The following is a 19,116-nucleotide window of genomic DNA, read 5'->3' on the forward strand; positions in this document are numbered from 1 at the left end:
CTGCAAGAGGCATCTGAAGCTTCATCCTGATGCACCACGATGGGTCCCTAACTAGAGCAGGCAATCAATCGATTTGATTGAAAAAATGGGCGATTTCACTGATTTCAATGACAATAAAAATATGGGTTTGTGAAACATTTATTGATCATTATTCAATCCCGAGCCACGTCAGGTCTCCCTGCTAGTATGATATACTGAATTAATAGAAATTGAGTCTTTGTTTCACTCAGTACTAAGCATTTAAGTCAAGCAACTATCAAATGATTTTTAGATTATTATTCTCAGGTGACGGTTTAGGATTCACAGTTCTTATCCAGAATTCTCCCAATATTAAAAAACCAAAAATAAAGAAAAATCTGTGTGATTTACCTGCTCATGATGAAACAAAAATCACGTAAATTGATCAAGTAGTTTTATCTTTTAAGAAAATCAAATTTTATGCACAGCCAAACAATCTCACCTGCCATTTTGAAAACAATCTAAAAAAAACCCCCAAAAATCAAAGCTAGGTAACTCAACTAATTTAAACTTGCAAGATTTCTATTGTAATGCCTATAAATCTCCATGAATCGCTTGAAAATGATTTTCTTTATAAAAATAAAATTATTTGATCAATTTACTTAATTTTTGGAATATGATATTCTCATTCTGTTAATGGGTAGGTATAGCATACAGTTTTTTTCTTTATTTTTGTTTTTTAATATAGGGTCAAAAACCAGATTCACTGCTCTGCATTGCTGCTGTTGTTGTAGGGACTTGGTTTTAAAAATATGTTTAAAGTTTTGTTGACATATCTGTGCCTAAATCAAAACGTGAATTCCATGAACAAAGCTTCTTTCTTAGAACTGCACGCCTGTGGAACTAACTCTGTTCCGTCTGCCTGCTTCCCACAGGACTACAACTTGGATGTGTTCAAGTCCAACGTTAGCAAATTCCTAATGAACCGCCCCCTTAAGTAAACACTTCATCAAATCTCCACACTAACGTAATGTACTTGCAATAACCCTTATCCCTGAGTGGCTTCCGGGCCTTGATAAGTGGTGATCCCTGTGTAAAAAGAAAAAAAAAATAAATAAATAATTAGATGGATAGTCAAAAATACTATTCCAAGGGTACCATACATTGTTGTAATAATATGTTGTTGTCGTCGTCGTTATCATCATCATTATCATCATCATCAAGTGGTGTCCTGTCTGGTACAGGCATTGACAGCTATGGCTCTCCATCTATCTATCTCTCTTGAGACATTTATGAATCCATTGTTGCTCGTCATTTTTGATGTTGCCCAGGTATTCAGATTATCAACATATGTTTCTCGCTGTCGTCCTCTGCTTCTTCTACCCACGATCTTTCCTGTCAAGCCAATCTGTTCTATTCCGCTTTTTCTGAAGATATGATCCATGAATCTCAGTTGTATTTCTCGTACTGTTTTTATTAGAGACCTTTCTGTATTTGCTATTTCTAATACCTCTTGGTTTGTTTTCTTTTCTGTTGAGAATATCTTCAAAATTCTCTGCAGGAACCAAGTTTCAGTTGCCTCTAGTCTTTTCCTTGTGATTGTCCAGCACTCACAACCATATAAAAGAACAGACCATACATACGTTCAGCGTATTCTGAATTTGGTGTCTATTTTAATAACTAATGTAACAATATACCAAATCAAGAACATTCTAAAATAAATCTGGATGAACTAATAATGGTAAAAAAATGGTCAATGGTCGCCTAGATGAAACTGGTGACAGGGCATAATGGATGACATGATTTAAAGAAGACTGCATCCGTCAAAACATGGCGTCATAACCCCCCCCCCGTCTCTCTCTCTCTCTCTCTTTTTCTCTGGTTTGATGATGATAATGTCATCATTTTGTGACATTATCCATTAACATTAAGCACTCTAGAAATGCATATCTAGAAGTTGAATTTTTGTTGCACTTACAGTGATATTAAAAGCCTACTTTTTCTATTCAAAAATTATTAAAACAAACTTCTTAATATACTCTGTCATGGATATGAGAGCTACTAAATAAAGGTTAACTAATTTGCATATTTGAAAAACGAACTTGATTATTCATTTTTTATGGTTTCTTAGATATTACCCTCGGTTCTATTTATGCATATTTTCTATATTAAGCATTATTGATTAGCATTTAGGATAGAAAACTTCTAGCACACACAAATCCATTTATATATATCTGTACATTTATATAAAAGTGGCCTTGTCTGTGTGCGTGCAGAAAGTCTCTACCAAACTCCCTTCTGAATATTTGGTCTACAAAGACCAATTTCAATTTTGGTTTTAGCCTGTAAAAAGCATAGCTGCTAAGAAGGTAAAAATTGGGGGGGGGGGGATCTGTACTTTGCCAGAGTAAACCGAACAAAACTGTTAACTCTGCTGTTACTTGTGCTACATGTCAAAATCAAACATTCATAGTTCAAAGTTGTTTAATTTTTAACTTTTCATATCCATCTGTTGGTAGCTCAGATGGTAATAATGCATGAATTAAAATATAATATTTATCTATATTTTATGAGCAGGCAATGTCAGGTGATCTGCTAGTATATATATATGAAGGAATCATGCAAATTAATGTGTACAAAGTTTATTGTTAAAAACAAGGAGTACCAGATACAAATTATTTCCATGGAGTTTCAAAAATTAAGCATTTTTTTTTTTTTTTTTTTTTTTTTTTTTTTTTTTTAATCAAAAGAAAATATCCAGCAAAATAATATATAGACTTGCTATAACATTGCTGGTTATTTTTTTTTTTACAAGGAGTCTGCACTTATCAAGGCCCTAAGGTCACTCGAGGATAAGGGTTACTGAGACAACAGCATACTGATCATTAGTGATGAAATTTGGTAGAATTTGATTATTTAATTGTTGGCTCAACAAGAACTTGTTTACATTGGACTTGAAGACGACCATATTGTAGTCAGCTGGAAAGCAACCTACAGGCGGGCAGTTCTTGGAAAGAAGATTTGTTCATGGAATTTACATTTAGATTTAAATACAGATAGAGAGTGGGGGAAATTATTGATATTGGTTGTAGCTAGACAAGTGCTTTTTGTGAAAGTTTGACAGGGGGTGGGGACCATAGATTGGAACAAGCAGGCACTTGCCATGAAAATAACAATAGAGCAGAGACAGGCTCTCAACGTCTCTTCTGTGGGAAAGAGGTTGCAGGGAGGAGAAAAGGGCATTACCTACTAGATTTGGTTTTTAACTCTGACAAGGCAGGATAGGGTGTTTCCAGCAGCTCCTGCCCAGATGTGGCAACAGTACTCCATTTTAAAATGTATTTGACTCTTATACAGATAGAGGATTGTGTCGGGAGTGAGATAATCTTCTGGAGCGGTACATGATGCAATAATTTTTCCAGCGACCTTGCTAACAGATTTGCTGTATGACTTCTAATTCACATCAGGCATGAAGGTCAATCTCAGAAGCTTGTCGAAGCAGGGAGTTGAAAAAAATTTTTTTTTTAGACGAACCCACTTCATATCAATTGGGGCCAAGTGGGGATCAATGTTTATGGTAAACATAGAAGTTTAATACGTTGAAATTAACCAGCCAGTTTTGCCTCATTGTATCATGTGCTCAAAGTCGGATCAGCATAAAAAATTGATAACTGTAATGTTTGAAAGAGAATAGTGTTCGAAAAAGTGTAAAGTACGCTTAAATATGATATTTTATGTGTCCAGATTTTGTATATATTATTATGGCCGTGATTTCAAAAGTAAAAACAAAAAAGCATTTGGGTGCCATCAGCTAAAATCCAAACTGAAACTGTAGAATTCAAAGCTGGTGACCTTACCACTGTACCAACATGACATGCATATAAACTGATTAAAAATGAACTTTAGATTAATACATATGAACTGATTAAAAATGAACTTTAGATTAATGCATATAAACTGATTAAAAATGAACTAAGATTAATGCATATAAACTGATTAAAATGAACTTTAGATTAATGCATATAAACTGATTAAAAATGAACTTTAGATTAATGCATATGAACTGATTAAAAATGAACTTTAGATTAATGCATATAAACTGATTAAAAATGAACTTTAGATTAATGCATATAAACTGATTAAAAATGAACTTTAGATTAATGCATATAAACTGATTAAAAATGAACTTTAGATTAATGCATATAAACTGATTAAAAATGAACTTTAGATTAATGCATATAAACTGATTAAAAATGAACTTTAGATTAATGCATATAAACTGATTAAAAATGAACTTTAGATTAATGCATATGAACTGATTAAAAATGAACTAAGATGAATGCATATAAACTGATTAAAAATGAACTTTAGATTAATGCATATAAACTGATTAAAAATGAACTAAGATTAATGCATATAAACTGATTAAAAATGAACTAAGATGAATGCATATAAACTGATTAAAAATGAACTTTAGATTAATGCATATAAACTGATTAAAAATGAACTTTAGATTAATGCATATGAACTGATTAAAAATGAACTAAGATTAATGCATATAAACTGATTAAAAATGAACTAAGATTAATGCATATAAACTGATTAAAAATGAACTAAGATTAATGCATATAAACTGATTAAAAATGAACTTTAGATTAATGCATATAAACTGATTAAAAATGAACTAAGATTAATGCATATAAACTGATTAAAAATGAACTAAGATTAATGCATATAAACTGATTAAAAATGAACTAAGATTAATGCATATAAACTGATTAAAAATGAACTAAGATGAATGCATATAAACTGATTAAAAATGAACTAAGATTAATGCATATAAACTGATTAAAAATGAACTAAGATTAATGCATATAAACTGATTAAAAATGAACTAAGATTAATGCATATAAACTGATTAAAAATGAACTAAGATTAATGCATATAAACTGATTAAAAATGAACTAAGATTAATGCATATAAACTGATTAAAAATGAACTAAGATTAATGCATATAAACTGATTAAAAATGAACTAAGATGAATGCATATAAACTGATTAAAAATGAACTAAGATTAATGCATATAAACTGATTAAAAATGAACTAAGATGAATGCATATAAACTGATTAAAAATGAACTAAGATGAATGTACAAAATGTTTAATGATTTTTTTCAATTTTGACCCATTTTTGACCCCTTAAAAACAATTTTAACCAACTAAAAGACCCATAAAAGAACGACCCGTAAAAAATCCAATCATCTAGCGCCGCTCTGCGACTTTTAGTTTTGGAGGAGATAGTTTGAAAATATGGAGACAAACAGACGTTTATATATTAGATTAATAAATACAAGTATTTCTGTTCATGTCTTAATTTAAACTAACATTATCCCATTTTATTCTAATTTTAGAAAATGTTTCTCCTTAAATTTACTTTTTTAAATGATCTCAATCTGTTATGTAAAGTTTTATTTGAAAGTTGTGTGTGTACATATATATATATTACTGTTGGGATGATTAATTGGAAATTGGAAAAATTGAACTTTTTGGGGTATTGGAATTGAGAAAATTGTTGCTATTCACCAATGTCAAAAAAGGATTTCTTTAAATGTCGTTTTTTATTTGATTTTGTTTAAAATAAATTCTTTCACTGCTGGTAGTCATGATAAAATAATAGATTGTTATTGATTTTAAACTAATTAAAATCTATAGATCATCCTCCACAAATATATTTTTATGTCTGAGAAAATATCTGCACATTTTCATGTGATTTTATGGTAATTGGGGAAAAAATAGTTTAATATTTAGAGATTTATAAGAATTGTATTAGAATCAGGAATTTAATATAGAATCAGTAATTGTATCGAAATCGGGAAAAATATTGGAATTGTCTCATCGTGAATATATATATATATATATATATATATATGTAAATTTCTAACTCTTTTTTTTTAAATTTTTTTATTTATCAGCATCAGAAAAAGAAGTGGTCTACACAAATGCCAGCAAACAGTTTCTAATATTCCGACCGCCTGCCATACTTACTCTCCATCTGAAGAGATTTGAACAGGTAATTATGTTGAATGTTTTCTTTTGAAAGCATCCACATGCAATCTTTTGCCAATTCAGCCCACATATCTTATCTCAAAATCGGTGGATGTATACAAAACATTTCCTCTATTAAAATCTTTAATTCTTTTTTATTTTAGTTTACAATTTCCAATAAAGTACCAAAATTGGTCTGTGCCCCCAAAAAATCAAAAATAAAGAAAAATCGTATGTACATATCTGCGACAAAACGAATCATCACCACTGACTCCGGTTCTGTGTCATTCGGAGCAACTCGGTCATGCTAATGTCTGCAATGTCCTTCACATTGTCTGACTTTTTTGTTTTTGGTTTTCTACATCCTCTTTTACCAGAGGTTGTCCCAAAGAGCAGATCTTTTGTTAGTCTGTCTGTTCTAGTCACATGTCCAAAAAAAATCACAATTTCCTGTCATTGATGTTGTCCAGCAGTCTTTGGCATGGCCCAGTCTTCTCTAGAACCCATTCGTTTGTACATTTGTCTACCCAGCTTTTTTATTCAACTCAAAAATTAAAAAAAAAAAATCTTTGGATAACTAAACACCAAAAAGATTTCTGCTTGCTCTAACTTTATGTGGACAAGTTTGTTTTTAATATTATTTTTCCACATGCTAAACTAGCTACCCTATATAAATTAGACATAAAATTATTTCTTGCTTCCAAATACTAAAAAGATGTTTGTATATCGGATACTTTTGGCTAAAGACTGATTAAAAAAATAAAGTAAGGTAACCATTTTATATTTACAGAAAAAAAATCCTGAAATACTCAGGTTTTCAATAACAAATAAACGTAAGATAGGTTTTGTAAAAGATATACAAGTCTTTTTCAACTTATTGCACATTAACAAAATGAAGTTGTTTCGTATATTTTTTGTGTAATGATTTCTATTCAGATGTCTGCAATTTAAGCCTGGGAAAAAATGGAGAAAAGAAAGTAGATTATGTATTACACTTAATGTGTTGGTACTTGTACAGTTTTAACCAAGACATTAAAAAAATGAAAATATTGGAAAAAAAGAAAAAAAAAAAAGGTTATATTGTACGTATCCATTTTGGATTGAAGATCTCTGGAAAAAAAATTTCACTTAATTTGATTGAGTTTTTTTTTTTTTTTTTTTTTTTTAACATGCCACGGGGAGATAAATCAGTGTAAAACGCCAACACTCTCTCACCATCTTTAATACTAGCTTTTCTTCCTAAAAATCAAACTTTTTGCTCAGTATTATAACAAATTGTTTTTTCGCTGTTAAAAAACAAACAAAAAAAAAAACTACTTGAGTGAAATTTTTTTCGGAGAACTTCATTCCATAATGGATACATACAATATAAACTTTTTTATGATATTTTCATTTTTTTAATGTCTTGTACCAATAGTCTTTTAGCATTCTGGGTAAAATACCAATTCGTCTTTTAGCATTCTGGCCTTGACTAACTTGCACACTTTCGTTTCTTATTTTATGACAAGGCTTACTAACGCCTGGTGTGATTTGGAATGCTGCTTCTGAATGCCTTACTGCTCTTCAGAATCTGCTGTTCCTTCCTCAATTCATCAAGATCAAATTTCCAATATTCAGGTCAACCTCGTCTAGCACAAGATGATTCAATGTTTTACAATTTTTCTTGGATTATTTTGATGAAAATTTTCCATTTCGGTTCTTGTCCAAAATTCCCTCTTTATAAAAACAAAGAAAAATCTGTTAAACCAAACAAAAATATCATATTCCAAAAATCACATAAATTGATCAAGTAATTTTATTTTATGAAAAAAATCACGCCTTGCTATTTTGAAAACGATAAAAAAAACAAAAACTAAGGGACATAACTCAATATTAATTAAAACTTGTGAGATTTGTTGTAATGCTTGCAAATTTCTATTAATCACTTAAAAGTGATTTTTCTTTATAAAAATAAAACTACTTGATCAATTTACCTAAATTTTGTAATATGATATTTGTTTCATCACAAGTACGTACATCATACAGATTTTTCTTTTTTAATATAGGAGGAATTCTGGCCAAGAACTTCTATTTCTAATGATGCACATTTTTTTGACAAAAATGTAATTTTGATAACTTTTTTTTTATTATCGACTATAACCCAATTATCGCATCTGAAATATTTAATGTGAAACAAACAAGAATTTTATTTTAAATAAATAAATGCTGAAAGTTGGGCGCATTTCTCACACTAACAGTCAAAACATTTGTATTTTGAGTTAATTCATCTTTACACATTAGATGCACAATCTTTTCTATGTTTTTTTTTTTTTTTTGACATAGGCATAACCATTTATCAAGGCCCAGAGACCACTCGAGGATAAGGGTTAAGTGTACAGTAGTCAATTGGACAATATAGTAATCGTTAGTAATGGAAATTCGGTAAATTTGTTAACTTAGGTGGAACGGCTCATCAAGAACTTGTTTACATTGGACTTGAAGACAACCATATTGTAGTCAGCTGGAAAGCAAGAAAACGGAAGACAATTCCACAGGTGTGCAGTTCTAAGAAAGAAGCTTTTGTTCATGGAATCTACGTTTAGGTTTAGGCACAGATAAAGAGTGGGGAAAATTATTGATAGTGTTTTCAGCTAGACGAGTGTTTCTTGTGAAAGTTTGGCAAGGGGGGGGACCATAGTTGAACATTTTCTATGAAAAAAAAAGATAAAGCAGAGAAAAACTTGCAACATTTCTTCTGTTGCTTATGTATATGCGCATGACTAACTAATTTGCATATTGGTTTTGAAATGGTATATTTTATTAATTAACTATTTGTTATTGTTTTGATTTTAATATAACAAAGTTTTGTTTTGCAGTTTTGTTGTATTTCCTAGACAAATATTGAGCATTTATGTTCAAAGAGAATCTGAATTTTTCACAAAAAAAAAGCATTTCTATTTTGTTGTCCTCTTCACTAAAACAATTGTTTTCTTTTTGTCAGATTGGTTTCAGTTCACGAAAAGTTAATCGTCATGTTGATTTTCCTTTTGTTTTGGACATCGCACCTTTTTGCAGTGCTTTGAGTCAGGTGAGAACATTTATTTATTTTAGAGAACTAGGCTTTTTATCTAGGATTCCCTATGTAAAAAGACAAAATAAAAAAAAATTGTATGATATACGTATCTATGACAAAAAAAATATTATATTCCAAAAATCACGTAAATTGATCAGTAGTTTTTTTAACTAAGAAAATAAAATTTTATAATTAAGAAGTGACTGTCTTGTGTTGTCATCTTGAAAACAGTTTGAAGAAAGAAAAAGAGATAACTAAACATAATTCAAATTTTCAAGATTTATGTTGTAATGCCTGCAAATTCCCATCAATCACTTAAAAATATTTCTCTTTATGAAAATAAAACTACTTTGTGAATTTACATAATTTTTAGAATGTTTTCGTTTTGTCACAGGTACATACATCATACAGCTTTTTCTTTCTCTTTTATTTTTTAATACAGAGGAAATTCTGGACACGTGTCAAAACTTTTTCTGACATTTTAAAATTTTTTTTCACAGTTTTGTTTATTTAATATGTAAGATTTTTAATTAGAATTCCATGCATATAAATAAGTTGTGATAATGTTGATGGATTAAAAAGGGTTGATATGCCATGGAGACAAACATCGGAATTCAGACTGTGGAAAACACAAAAGAGAAAAATCAAAGAAAGAAAAAGTTCCAGCTGTGTTAAATGCTTGTATGGATCATAAAAAATGGATTGGTAAAGGAATATTCTGTTTCTTCTCGGGGAAACCTTTTTGGCAATAAATGAAAATATTGATATAACGAAAGGAGGGCCTTATTGGATTTACGTCCCTGAGGATTTGAGGAATAAAAATTGGCTGATATTTTAAAACAAAAAGTAATGGTCCTTTATTCAAGCGTGTTAAACATCTTCCAATGAGGATGGTCCTGCCATGGCAACAGGGGAAGCTTTGGCTATCTTTTTTTTAATTATTGTCATATTCAGAATATTGGGATATTGACCAACATCTGAAATAAGATGCAGCTGACCAAGTTTCCTCAAATGTGTCAAGTGGTTAATTGCTTGTCAGAGCTGAAAGGGGGGGACTACACGCATCCACAGAGATAATTGATAATTGAAATTCTCAATATAAGTCCATGCATAAGTGGGTTTCAATGACTTCACTTTGTTGGTCCATTAACTCCATGCTGTTAAGATGGACTCTCTCTGCTCACGTGCTGACTCCAAATGAGACTGGCCCTCGGACATAGGATTGAAATTGCTAAACTCGAAAATCACCCAGGTTTAGTGCTATCGAGACTCTAATATTAAGAACTTAAGTTGGGAAACTTGTGAATGACCAGTGGTAAAAACTTTCTACAAATAATTGTTGTTACTTTATCTGAAAGGACCAGTCGTTGAAGTGATATTCTTTCTTTTGGTTTGAATTGATCTTTGCTCCCTAGTAATACAGATGTGACACCATGTGCCCCACTGACAGTTCACTAACCTCAATGTTGTGTGCCACGGATTTCTTCTGATTTTAAGACCGTGTTGTTGTCTCTTATGCATTGGCAACCATTGATGGGAGCGCATGGGTTCACAAGCATAAAAAAAAAATAAAAACACAGAACATAAAAGGAAACACAAATTTTGACAATTTATGTATTCGTCGGACTCTGGGTTTGTGTGTGACATTCGCAACCCTCTAAATGCAAAGGTTCACATATACGTTCTGTTGAGACTGTCCCTCAGTCGGTTGATAAATTCGTCTCTCCATATGCTCTGAGCCACAATCCATCTTCAACTGCATCCTAACTCCAACTCGTCAAGCATTCAACTGATGGTCCAGTCTGACTCATGACTGTTGTTAAGTCTAATTCATGACTCATAAAAACTCCAGACCATCTGTAAAACATTTCTATGGTTATTAACCCATAGCTACTTCCCAGTGTCATAATCTTAAGGTATGCCCGAGCCTAGACAATGTTTGCAGATTATTTATTATCCCTATTTTTATCGCTTACACACAATGTATATTTTTTTTTATCGTATTTTGTTTAGGACAATGATCTCATCATTTATATCAAGGAAAAACATTTTTGTGTGTGTGCGTGCATCCCCATGTTTGTTCCGTTAAAACTCAGAACTGCCCCCCCCCCCAACCCATATATCATCAAATTCCATATAATACTGAGGAGTTGAGTATCATGAAATGAACTACTATAGTAATTATTTCTTTAGCATACCACAGATCAAATTAGGTCGAGGGAGGATGTTGAAAATGATTATTTTATTCTTACCTTTAGTTGTTCCAAAAACGACACAAATAGTATATCAAACAATCAGTTGCTGATGATGACTTTCATTTTTTTTTTTTTTTTTTTCTATAAAATAGAAATATAGAGAGGAGGGAAAAGCAGAGGGAAAGGTGTGTTCAAAAAGTACCATGACTGAGAATGTGTAAAGAGAGAGAGAAATGTCAGGGAAAAATGCCACACATTCTCAGGAAAGGCCAAGTATCTCTGCTAGAGAATGTTCTTTGGAATCTCATAGTTGACTTCGATGCTAATTGCACAATGGTTTGTTCAAAGCCGGTTTTGATGTTCTACCTTCATACAAAGCATGGTCTCCCAAATTGGGGTACTTTTTGTGTATGAATGTATACGCTTATCTGTCAGTTCTCTGCATCTTAGCGACACATGCTTTTTGAAATACCTGCCATATTTAATAACAAAGCAAATTCAGTTTATCAACAGTATGATTTATTTAGACAATCCAGCTTGTTGATTGTGGAGATAGAGCAATGTGAATAATTTTGAATCTATCACATGCATCGGGTTTGTGTTGACTCGTCTGTTCCTGTTTTTATTGTTATTCCATAAATCGGAATTTCCATTGTCCTTTTTTTTTTTTTGTTTAGGATTGACATCATACTCTAGTCAATTTATGGTATGTATTTACATCACTGTTCCGTCTGCTATTCTTTTGGGAAACTAAGTGTTTTCCGGGATCATCCAATTCAAAACTCGGCCATAATCCAACAATATGGCACATCAAAACGGATATAAATGATGAAATTTCCTTTTGTATTGCCACAACCAACATGCAGCTTGCATCCGGTTTTACTAAAAGTGTATGACTAAAAATTATGTATGATCGATGTACAACTGCTGCTGATGATGATTAAAGCAACTTCAACGCAGGCGATCGACTGGTCCGTCAGCGTAAAATATCGTAAAACAATCTTGTAATAAACAATAAAACGAATTTACTCAGAAGTTTCCAGGCTTTTTTTTTTTGGCAAATATTTTGTTAAGTCTATACCTAAAAAGATACTAAAGAAAACTCCCAATTTTTATTAAATATTACCTCTTACACAGGCGGTCTACTGAGTGCGTTAGCACAAAAATGTTATTAAAATAAGCAATAAAACGACTTTTTTTTTTTTTGGCAAATTCTTAAAGACTGAGACTTTTTTTTCAACCCAGTGTGCCACTTTTTGTATTTTTTAATTTTTGTAAAAAAAAAATAAATAAAAATAATAGACAAGTTTATTTCTTTATTATTGAAATAAAAACAAAACTAATTTAGTCACAACTTTTAGCCGAGAACTTTTTGGCAAATTAAATTTTACAAGTGACCCTTTTATTTAAAATTTGAATTTTATGACAATAACAATGTAACACTAGAAAATCTTTGTAAAAAGTTGAAGAAATCCTTGCTTGTTTTTTAAATTAAACTTGAAACTGTCACAGTTGCTTTGACTAATTAAACCCTTAATGACTGAGAATTATTTTTTTCCAATACAGTGTGCCAAATAATTTTCTGTCTTTTAGGATTTAATTAGACGTACATAAAATCGTATTTAATTTTTAGTTGTAAAATCAATTTGTAGTTAGTAAAATCATAAACTTGTTTATTTTTTTTTTAGAAAGATTTTTAACAAAAAAAAAGTGGCACGCAGAATTGGAAAAAAATCTTTCAGTCTTTAAGGAGTTCATTATGTAAATAAATCCTTATTTTCTTTTAAGGCAGAAAATAGATAAATATGTTAAAAATTTATTTTTTGTAAATACTTTTTATATGAATCTAAAAATATATTTGCTAAAAAAATAACTTTTCAACTGAAACTTGTGAGTAAATTCATTTTCTTGTTGATTTTAATAATATCACAACAAATTTGGACAATATTTTGCACTGATAAACCCAGTAGTTTATTCGTGTAGAAGTTGCAAATCAGCAGGAGCAAATAATCATACATTATTTAGTCGTACAATTTTGGTAAAGCGCCTTATGTATGACTAAAATTCAGCACGACTAAAATGTCCGGTTCAGCTGCAGCTGATTCAAGCAACTTTACACATTGTTTCTATATGACAAACAGCAAGAGCAGTCAGTCGTACATTGATCGGGCATCATTTTTGGTCATACATTTTTAGTAAAACCCGCTTGCATTGAATATGGAGAAAACATTAATTGATAAAAATAGAATTTAGATTATCAGGTCTCCTTACTGGTTTATGTAAACTTATGAAACTAGTGATATTGAATTTTTTTTTTTTTAACTCTGTTTTATAGGCACATTTTTTTAGATATAAAATGTAAAATACCCATTTCTGTAAATGTTCATATGCATGTTTTTTTTTTTTTGTTTGTTTGTTTAATGGAAATCGCTCCAGACAAAATGCTACTTCAAAAATTTGCCAACAATAAATGTTAGATGAAATAGATTCTGGCTCTTGATCCCAGTTGTTTAACATCTTGTTTACACACTAACATGCATTGGCTTTAAGAAATTAACTTGCAAAGTAATATCTTTGACCAAATCTTTGTTTATCCTGCTTTCCTTTAGATCTATTTTTATCATTTCCGTGTTTTCCTTGGTCTTCCATGACCTGAACTTGCTACCTCAACTCTCCTTTCCACACAAATCTTCCTATACTGTTCAGATTTAATTTTTCTGATATGAAGGGTTTTCCCAACATTGATCAAAACTAATTGCTTTCAAGACGTTCCTGACAGGAAAGCCAGGTGGCCTACTTTGTTTCGATTTTTTTATACGAAAAAGACGAACAAATATGTGAAAGGACAGAATAGAGGGAATTTTTTAAAAGTCAATTAAAATAAATGTAGAGACGACGTCCATTCACAAATCGTAGATATTATAATCTAGAAAAGTTTTAAATAAATGTAACATTGTCGAGAACCCCGGCAAAAAAAAAAACAACCTTTCTTCGACATAGAAAAACGCACGTGGCCATTTTGCCTTTTATATATAGAGATGATTGAAGAAGACAATTGATTGGCAGAAATGCTGTAACAGAATCTCAGCTTATGCTGAAACAGTTGAGTTTTAATTTTTTAAATATTTAAACTGGAGCAGGAAAAAAATTTAAAATTTAATCTCAAGGAAGGAATTGAAATAAATTATTGATAGGGTAATGTATATGTTAAGTTTTGAGACATTGTGTTGAACAAAGATGGCGGCGTAGTTCAGATCAGTAACCAAGATGGCGGCCAAGAATTAAATGTGGTCCGTGGCGTAGTTAACTTGTTAAGTTCTGAGATATTGTGTTAAACAAAGATGGCGACGTAGTTCAGATCAGTAATGAAGATGGCGGCATAGTTCAGATCAGTAACCAAGATGGCGGCCAAGAATTAAATGCGGTCCGTGATGTAGTAAACGGCGAACTGATTGAATCCAAAATTCGACAATTTTTATAATAATTTTGAAACGTTTTCATTGGTTGTTTAGCACAGCTGTTGGTTATAAAAATCTCATACCCCCATTAGAAGTCAAAAACATTTTACAGTATAAAATGTAAAATAAAATCTAAAATTTAATTTCAAGAGAAGATTTACTTTAGTTTGTCTATTTGATGGCTAATAATTCTGTTTTTTAGCTTATTTGATACTGATGGAGCTGTTGCAAACGATAGAATTTATGGAGATTTTAATCTTGGCATAGTTAATAACAGTATGCCCCTCTTCCATTAGAGTATATATGGCTCTTGCAAATATTGTTTCATGAAAGATTTGAAAATAAGACCAGATTTATTAAATACTAGTTGTATTTGTTAATTATAAACAATGCCACACCTAAGTTAAGTTTGCTTTGTGAAGAAGAAACAGGGTGAAAACACTGGTTTATCCATCCGTTTTTTTTTTTTTTATAATTTTCAGTTTTTTGAATACACCAAAAAATATTTTGCCATTGTGTATGGCAAGATAAGGAGAATTAACTGTCGCAGTTTAAAAAATTCATGTTCACTGGTTAGAATTTCTCTTTCTGCTTGGAAAATTCCAGAAAGACTTTTTTTTTTTTTTTTTTACAAAGACATCATTTATCAAGGCCAAGAGGGCACTCAAAGATAAGGGTTAAAGAGTGTACAGTAGACAATTGGACAATAAAGTTAGTATGGAAATTCGGTAAATTTGTTAACTTATATGGAACGGCTCATCAAAAACCTGTTTACGTTAGACTTGAAGACAACCATATTATAGTCAGCTGGAAAATTGAAGACAATTCCACAGGTGTGCAGTTCTAAGGAAGAAGCTTTGTTCATGGAATCTACGTTTAGGTTTAGGCACAGATTAAGAGTGGGGGAAATTATTGATTGTGTTTTCTGCTAGACGGGTGTTTCTTGTGAAAGTTTGGCGAGGGAAGATCCATAGATTAAAGCTCAGTCGAGCACTTGCCATGAAAATAATGATAAAGCAGAGACAAACTCGCAACATCTCTTCTGTGAGAAAGAGGTTGCAGGGAAGAGAAAAGGACATTCCCTACAAGGCTACAAAGTCTATTTTGAACTCCATCAAGGCAGAGTAAGTGCTTTCTAGCAGTTCCTGCCTAGATGTAGCAACAGTACTCCATCCTTGGACGTACCTGACTTATATAGATAGAGAATCGCATCAGCAGTGAGATATCTACTGGATCAATAGAAGGATCAAACCATTTTTCCAATGGCCTTGGCAACGGATTTGATGTATGTGTTCCATTTCAGATCAGGGGTAATGGTCAAGTCCAGAAGCTTGTCAAAACATGAGGCCTCCCCAAGACAAGAGCACTTCATTTCAATTGATGCCAGATGGGGATCAGAGCGTTGATGATGTAAAGATAAAAGCTTGGTTTTAGATGCATTAAAAGTAACCAGCCACCTCTTTCCTCATTGTACCACTTGCTCAAGATTAGAGGAGAGAGAATCGAAGAGAACTTGGCCGTTTACTGTCTTAGATGTGCTACCATAGATGGTAGTGTTCTCAGCATAAATGTATACGAATGATGTAAGGATGTGATTTGGAAGATCATTAATGTAGATCAGGAAGAGAGTTGGGTTCAGGATGGGCCCCTGAGGGACTCCAGCATTAATACTGTGAGATTCTGATTTCTGTCCAGCAACCGTTACTCTTATGAATCTATCAGAGAAATGATTTAGGTGTTTTTATTTGCCCCCCCCCCCCATACGATTTTTAAAGTTAAATGTAATCATTGCAATATCGTTTGAACCAAATTTTTTTTTTTTTATAAAATTAGAATTTTTTCAATATCTTTTGAATCTTTATTTAACAAAAAACTGTTGGGTGCAGCTTCCAAAACTTTCATCCTTTTAATAGATGAGAATGTGCTTACATAACCAAAAATGATTTTGTATTTGACAGTTTAAATGCTTTTCAAATTTTGAAGAGCCATAAAGTAATTCATTTTTTATCTATTATCAAAAGAATAAAATTACAATGAAAAAGCAAAATGCACTCTGGGGGATTGAATTTTATTATGAAAATTTTTTCTCATTTTTGTTTATTTTAATAATAGTTTAAAAAAAAAAAAGTGACTTTTGTGAGAAACACAATTTTAATAATATAAGCACATTTCAATCTCATCAATTTTTATGAGTTCAAAATTAACGGCACTTTTAATTTTCTTTCTTTTTAGTCTGTGACGAAAGGTCAGAAGAACGTGCTGTATTCATTGTACGGGATTGCTGAGCACAGTGGCCGCTTATCGGGTGGCCATTACACTGCCTACGTCAAGGTATGCAAAAACAACATCAACAAACCAAACAGTTTCCTTTCTGAAAGTCAGCTCAACCCCAAGGAATACATTCTCAGGTACCGATCATTGTTGCTGTCAGGCAATAGCAACGAAAAAACGGAGCCTCAAGTCGACATGGATAGTTTGGTGCCATCAGGAAAATGGTATCACATAAGCGACAGCCATGTTCGAGAAGTTTCTGAAACAGCTGTTAAGAATGCACAAGCCTATCTCCTTTTCTATGAGAGAATCTATTAAAAGAATATTCTGCTCTGTAGAAAAAAAAAAAATAAAAAAAAATGGACAAACATCTATTTAAATGAAGAAGCAAATCAAGTCTCGATGTAACAGGCTATTTGAGACGTGTTCGTTAAAGAAAATAAAAATACAATTTAAAAATTATTTTCACAATTTTGTGTGAAAAAATTTTTGTGATTGAAGATATGAGAGGAGGAAGACAAAAGAATGTACATGTTTACACCCCCCCCACCACCACCTCTATATTGTGCAGTTTGGTTGTTTTTTTTTTGCTGTCAGAAATGATAAATCTAGGAAAAGGTATGATGAAAGGTTAACAACCCTTTCCCAACATGAAAAGCTGTGGGTGAATGTTGGTTAATGAAATTATTTGTTTTATTCATTTAGGGAAAGCTGGGAAACCTGAAATAATTTTTTTTTTTTTTTTTTTTTTTTAAAATCATTTGTTCTGCAAATATTTTTTGTGTTATCACTCTCCATATACACTGTGGTCAGTTTAGCACTTCATCATACCTAAGAGGTAAATAAAAACAAAGTTTATTATAAAAAAAATTTATATACTCCCTCCCTTTCTCGCTGTATGCAAAAAATCTCTAACCAGAATGAGGTAGACGGGGGATTATCTAAATTTCAATTAAGAGACAATCCCCCCCCCCTCCCCCTCTCTTTTCTCAACTGCACCTTTTTTTCTTAGGGTACCTGTGTTTCCTCAATTCATCCTCTCGAAACTTTTTGTCGCATACTCTTTAAAGCCTTCCCATAATTATTGACAATTCTTTCAGTCAACTTTTGTTAAAAACATTTTTTTTTTCCTGAAATGTCGCCAGGGAGTGAAACAAACAAATGTTGATAAAAGATAAAGATTAAATATGATTATAATTTTAATTTATTTCTTTTCTATCAGAAAGTTGGGAGGAATGCAAAAATAAACACTTTAAGCCTCCCCTATTTTTCCCCCCTGCCCCACCCCAAATTTTCATAGCAAAATGGACCATTTCACATGCAGCAAAAGCGGACCAGCTCCATTTGCTTCTCTTGTGAATAAAAAAAAAAAAAAAAAAAAAAAAAATCAACTTGTGTAAATGCGTCTCTTTTTGGAAAGATTCAACAGATGAATGAATTTGAATGAAAGAAAAAAAAAATAGTTTGAATTTTTCTTTTTTTTTTTTCAATTTGTTGTATCTTATCTTCTAGGTTGATTTCTGTCTGGTAGACAAAAAAAAAAGTGAAAGACTATTTTGTTTTGTTTTCCCTAAAAAGTTTAAGTTATCTAATTATTCTACCAGTTTGCAACCTCTTCACAGAGTTTGGAAGTTTTACTGTCACCTACATCAAGTTTTTTTTTATTTTTTTTTTTTTTTATTGTAAGATGAAAGTATTCATAAAGAACCAAAAAGGATTTTATTTCTCAAAAAATTTTATGAATGAATTTCTTCCATTTCATTCTGACATAATAAAAAAATTTTTTGTCTGTGCCTCACAAATGTTCCCCCATTTTGTTATTCCAAGAATTATAAAATAAGCCAACTCTTCAGTTAATACTCAAATCAATTCATTGTATACCATAGAAAACGAGTTTTCAGTTTACCTGGGTGTGTGTGGGGGGATACCTTTTTTTTTAATTGTGTAAAATGATAATAATGAAGACCGATCTTGTTAGACCAATCATACATGTCCATCAAAAGATCGAGATTATAAAAAGCGACCCCCCCCCAAAAAAAAAAAATTTTTTGATTTGAATGACAGTTTATGAAAAAAAAAAAAAAAAAAAAAAAAAAATTTGATTTGAATGACAGTTTATGAAGACTCAGATTTTTTT

At 31.5% G+C, this 19,116-nt stretch overlaps 1 protein-coding gene across 3 annotated transcripts in view; it reads left to right on the forward strand.

The window, feature by feature from the left end:
* Positions 1-17,441, forward strand: part of LOC145285965 (ubiquitin carboxyl-terminal hydrolase 45-like) — a 222,192-nt gene extending 204,751 nt beyond the window's left edge. For all 3 annotated transcript variants that reach the window (XM_080134493.1, XM_080134492.1, XM_080134494.1), the window contains 3 exons: positions 5,931-6,028; positions 8,984-9,070; positions 16,941-17,441. In XM_080134493.1, the coding sequence (XP_079990619.1) occupies positions 5,931-6,028; positions 8,984-9,070; positions 16,941-17,297 (542 nt within the window). In that variant the 3' untranslated portion in view covers positions 17,298-17,441. The remainder of the gene's footprint in view (positions 1-5,930; positions 6,029-8,983; positions 9,071-16,940) is intronic.
* Positions 17,442-19,116: the final 1,675 nt, after the last annotated feature.

This window comes from Euprymna scolopes, chromosome 10 (assembly GCF_053919585.1).
Source record: "Euprymna scolopes isolate OS-2025 chromosome 10, ASM5391958v1, whole genome shotgun sequence".
Lineage (NCBI taxonomy): Eukaryota > Metazoa > Mollusca > Cephalopoda > Sepiida > Sepiolidae > Euprymna > Euprymna scolopes.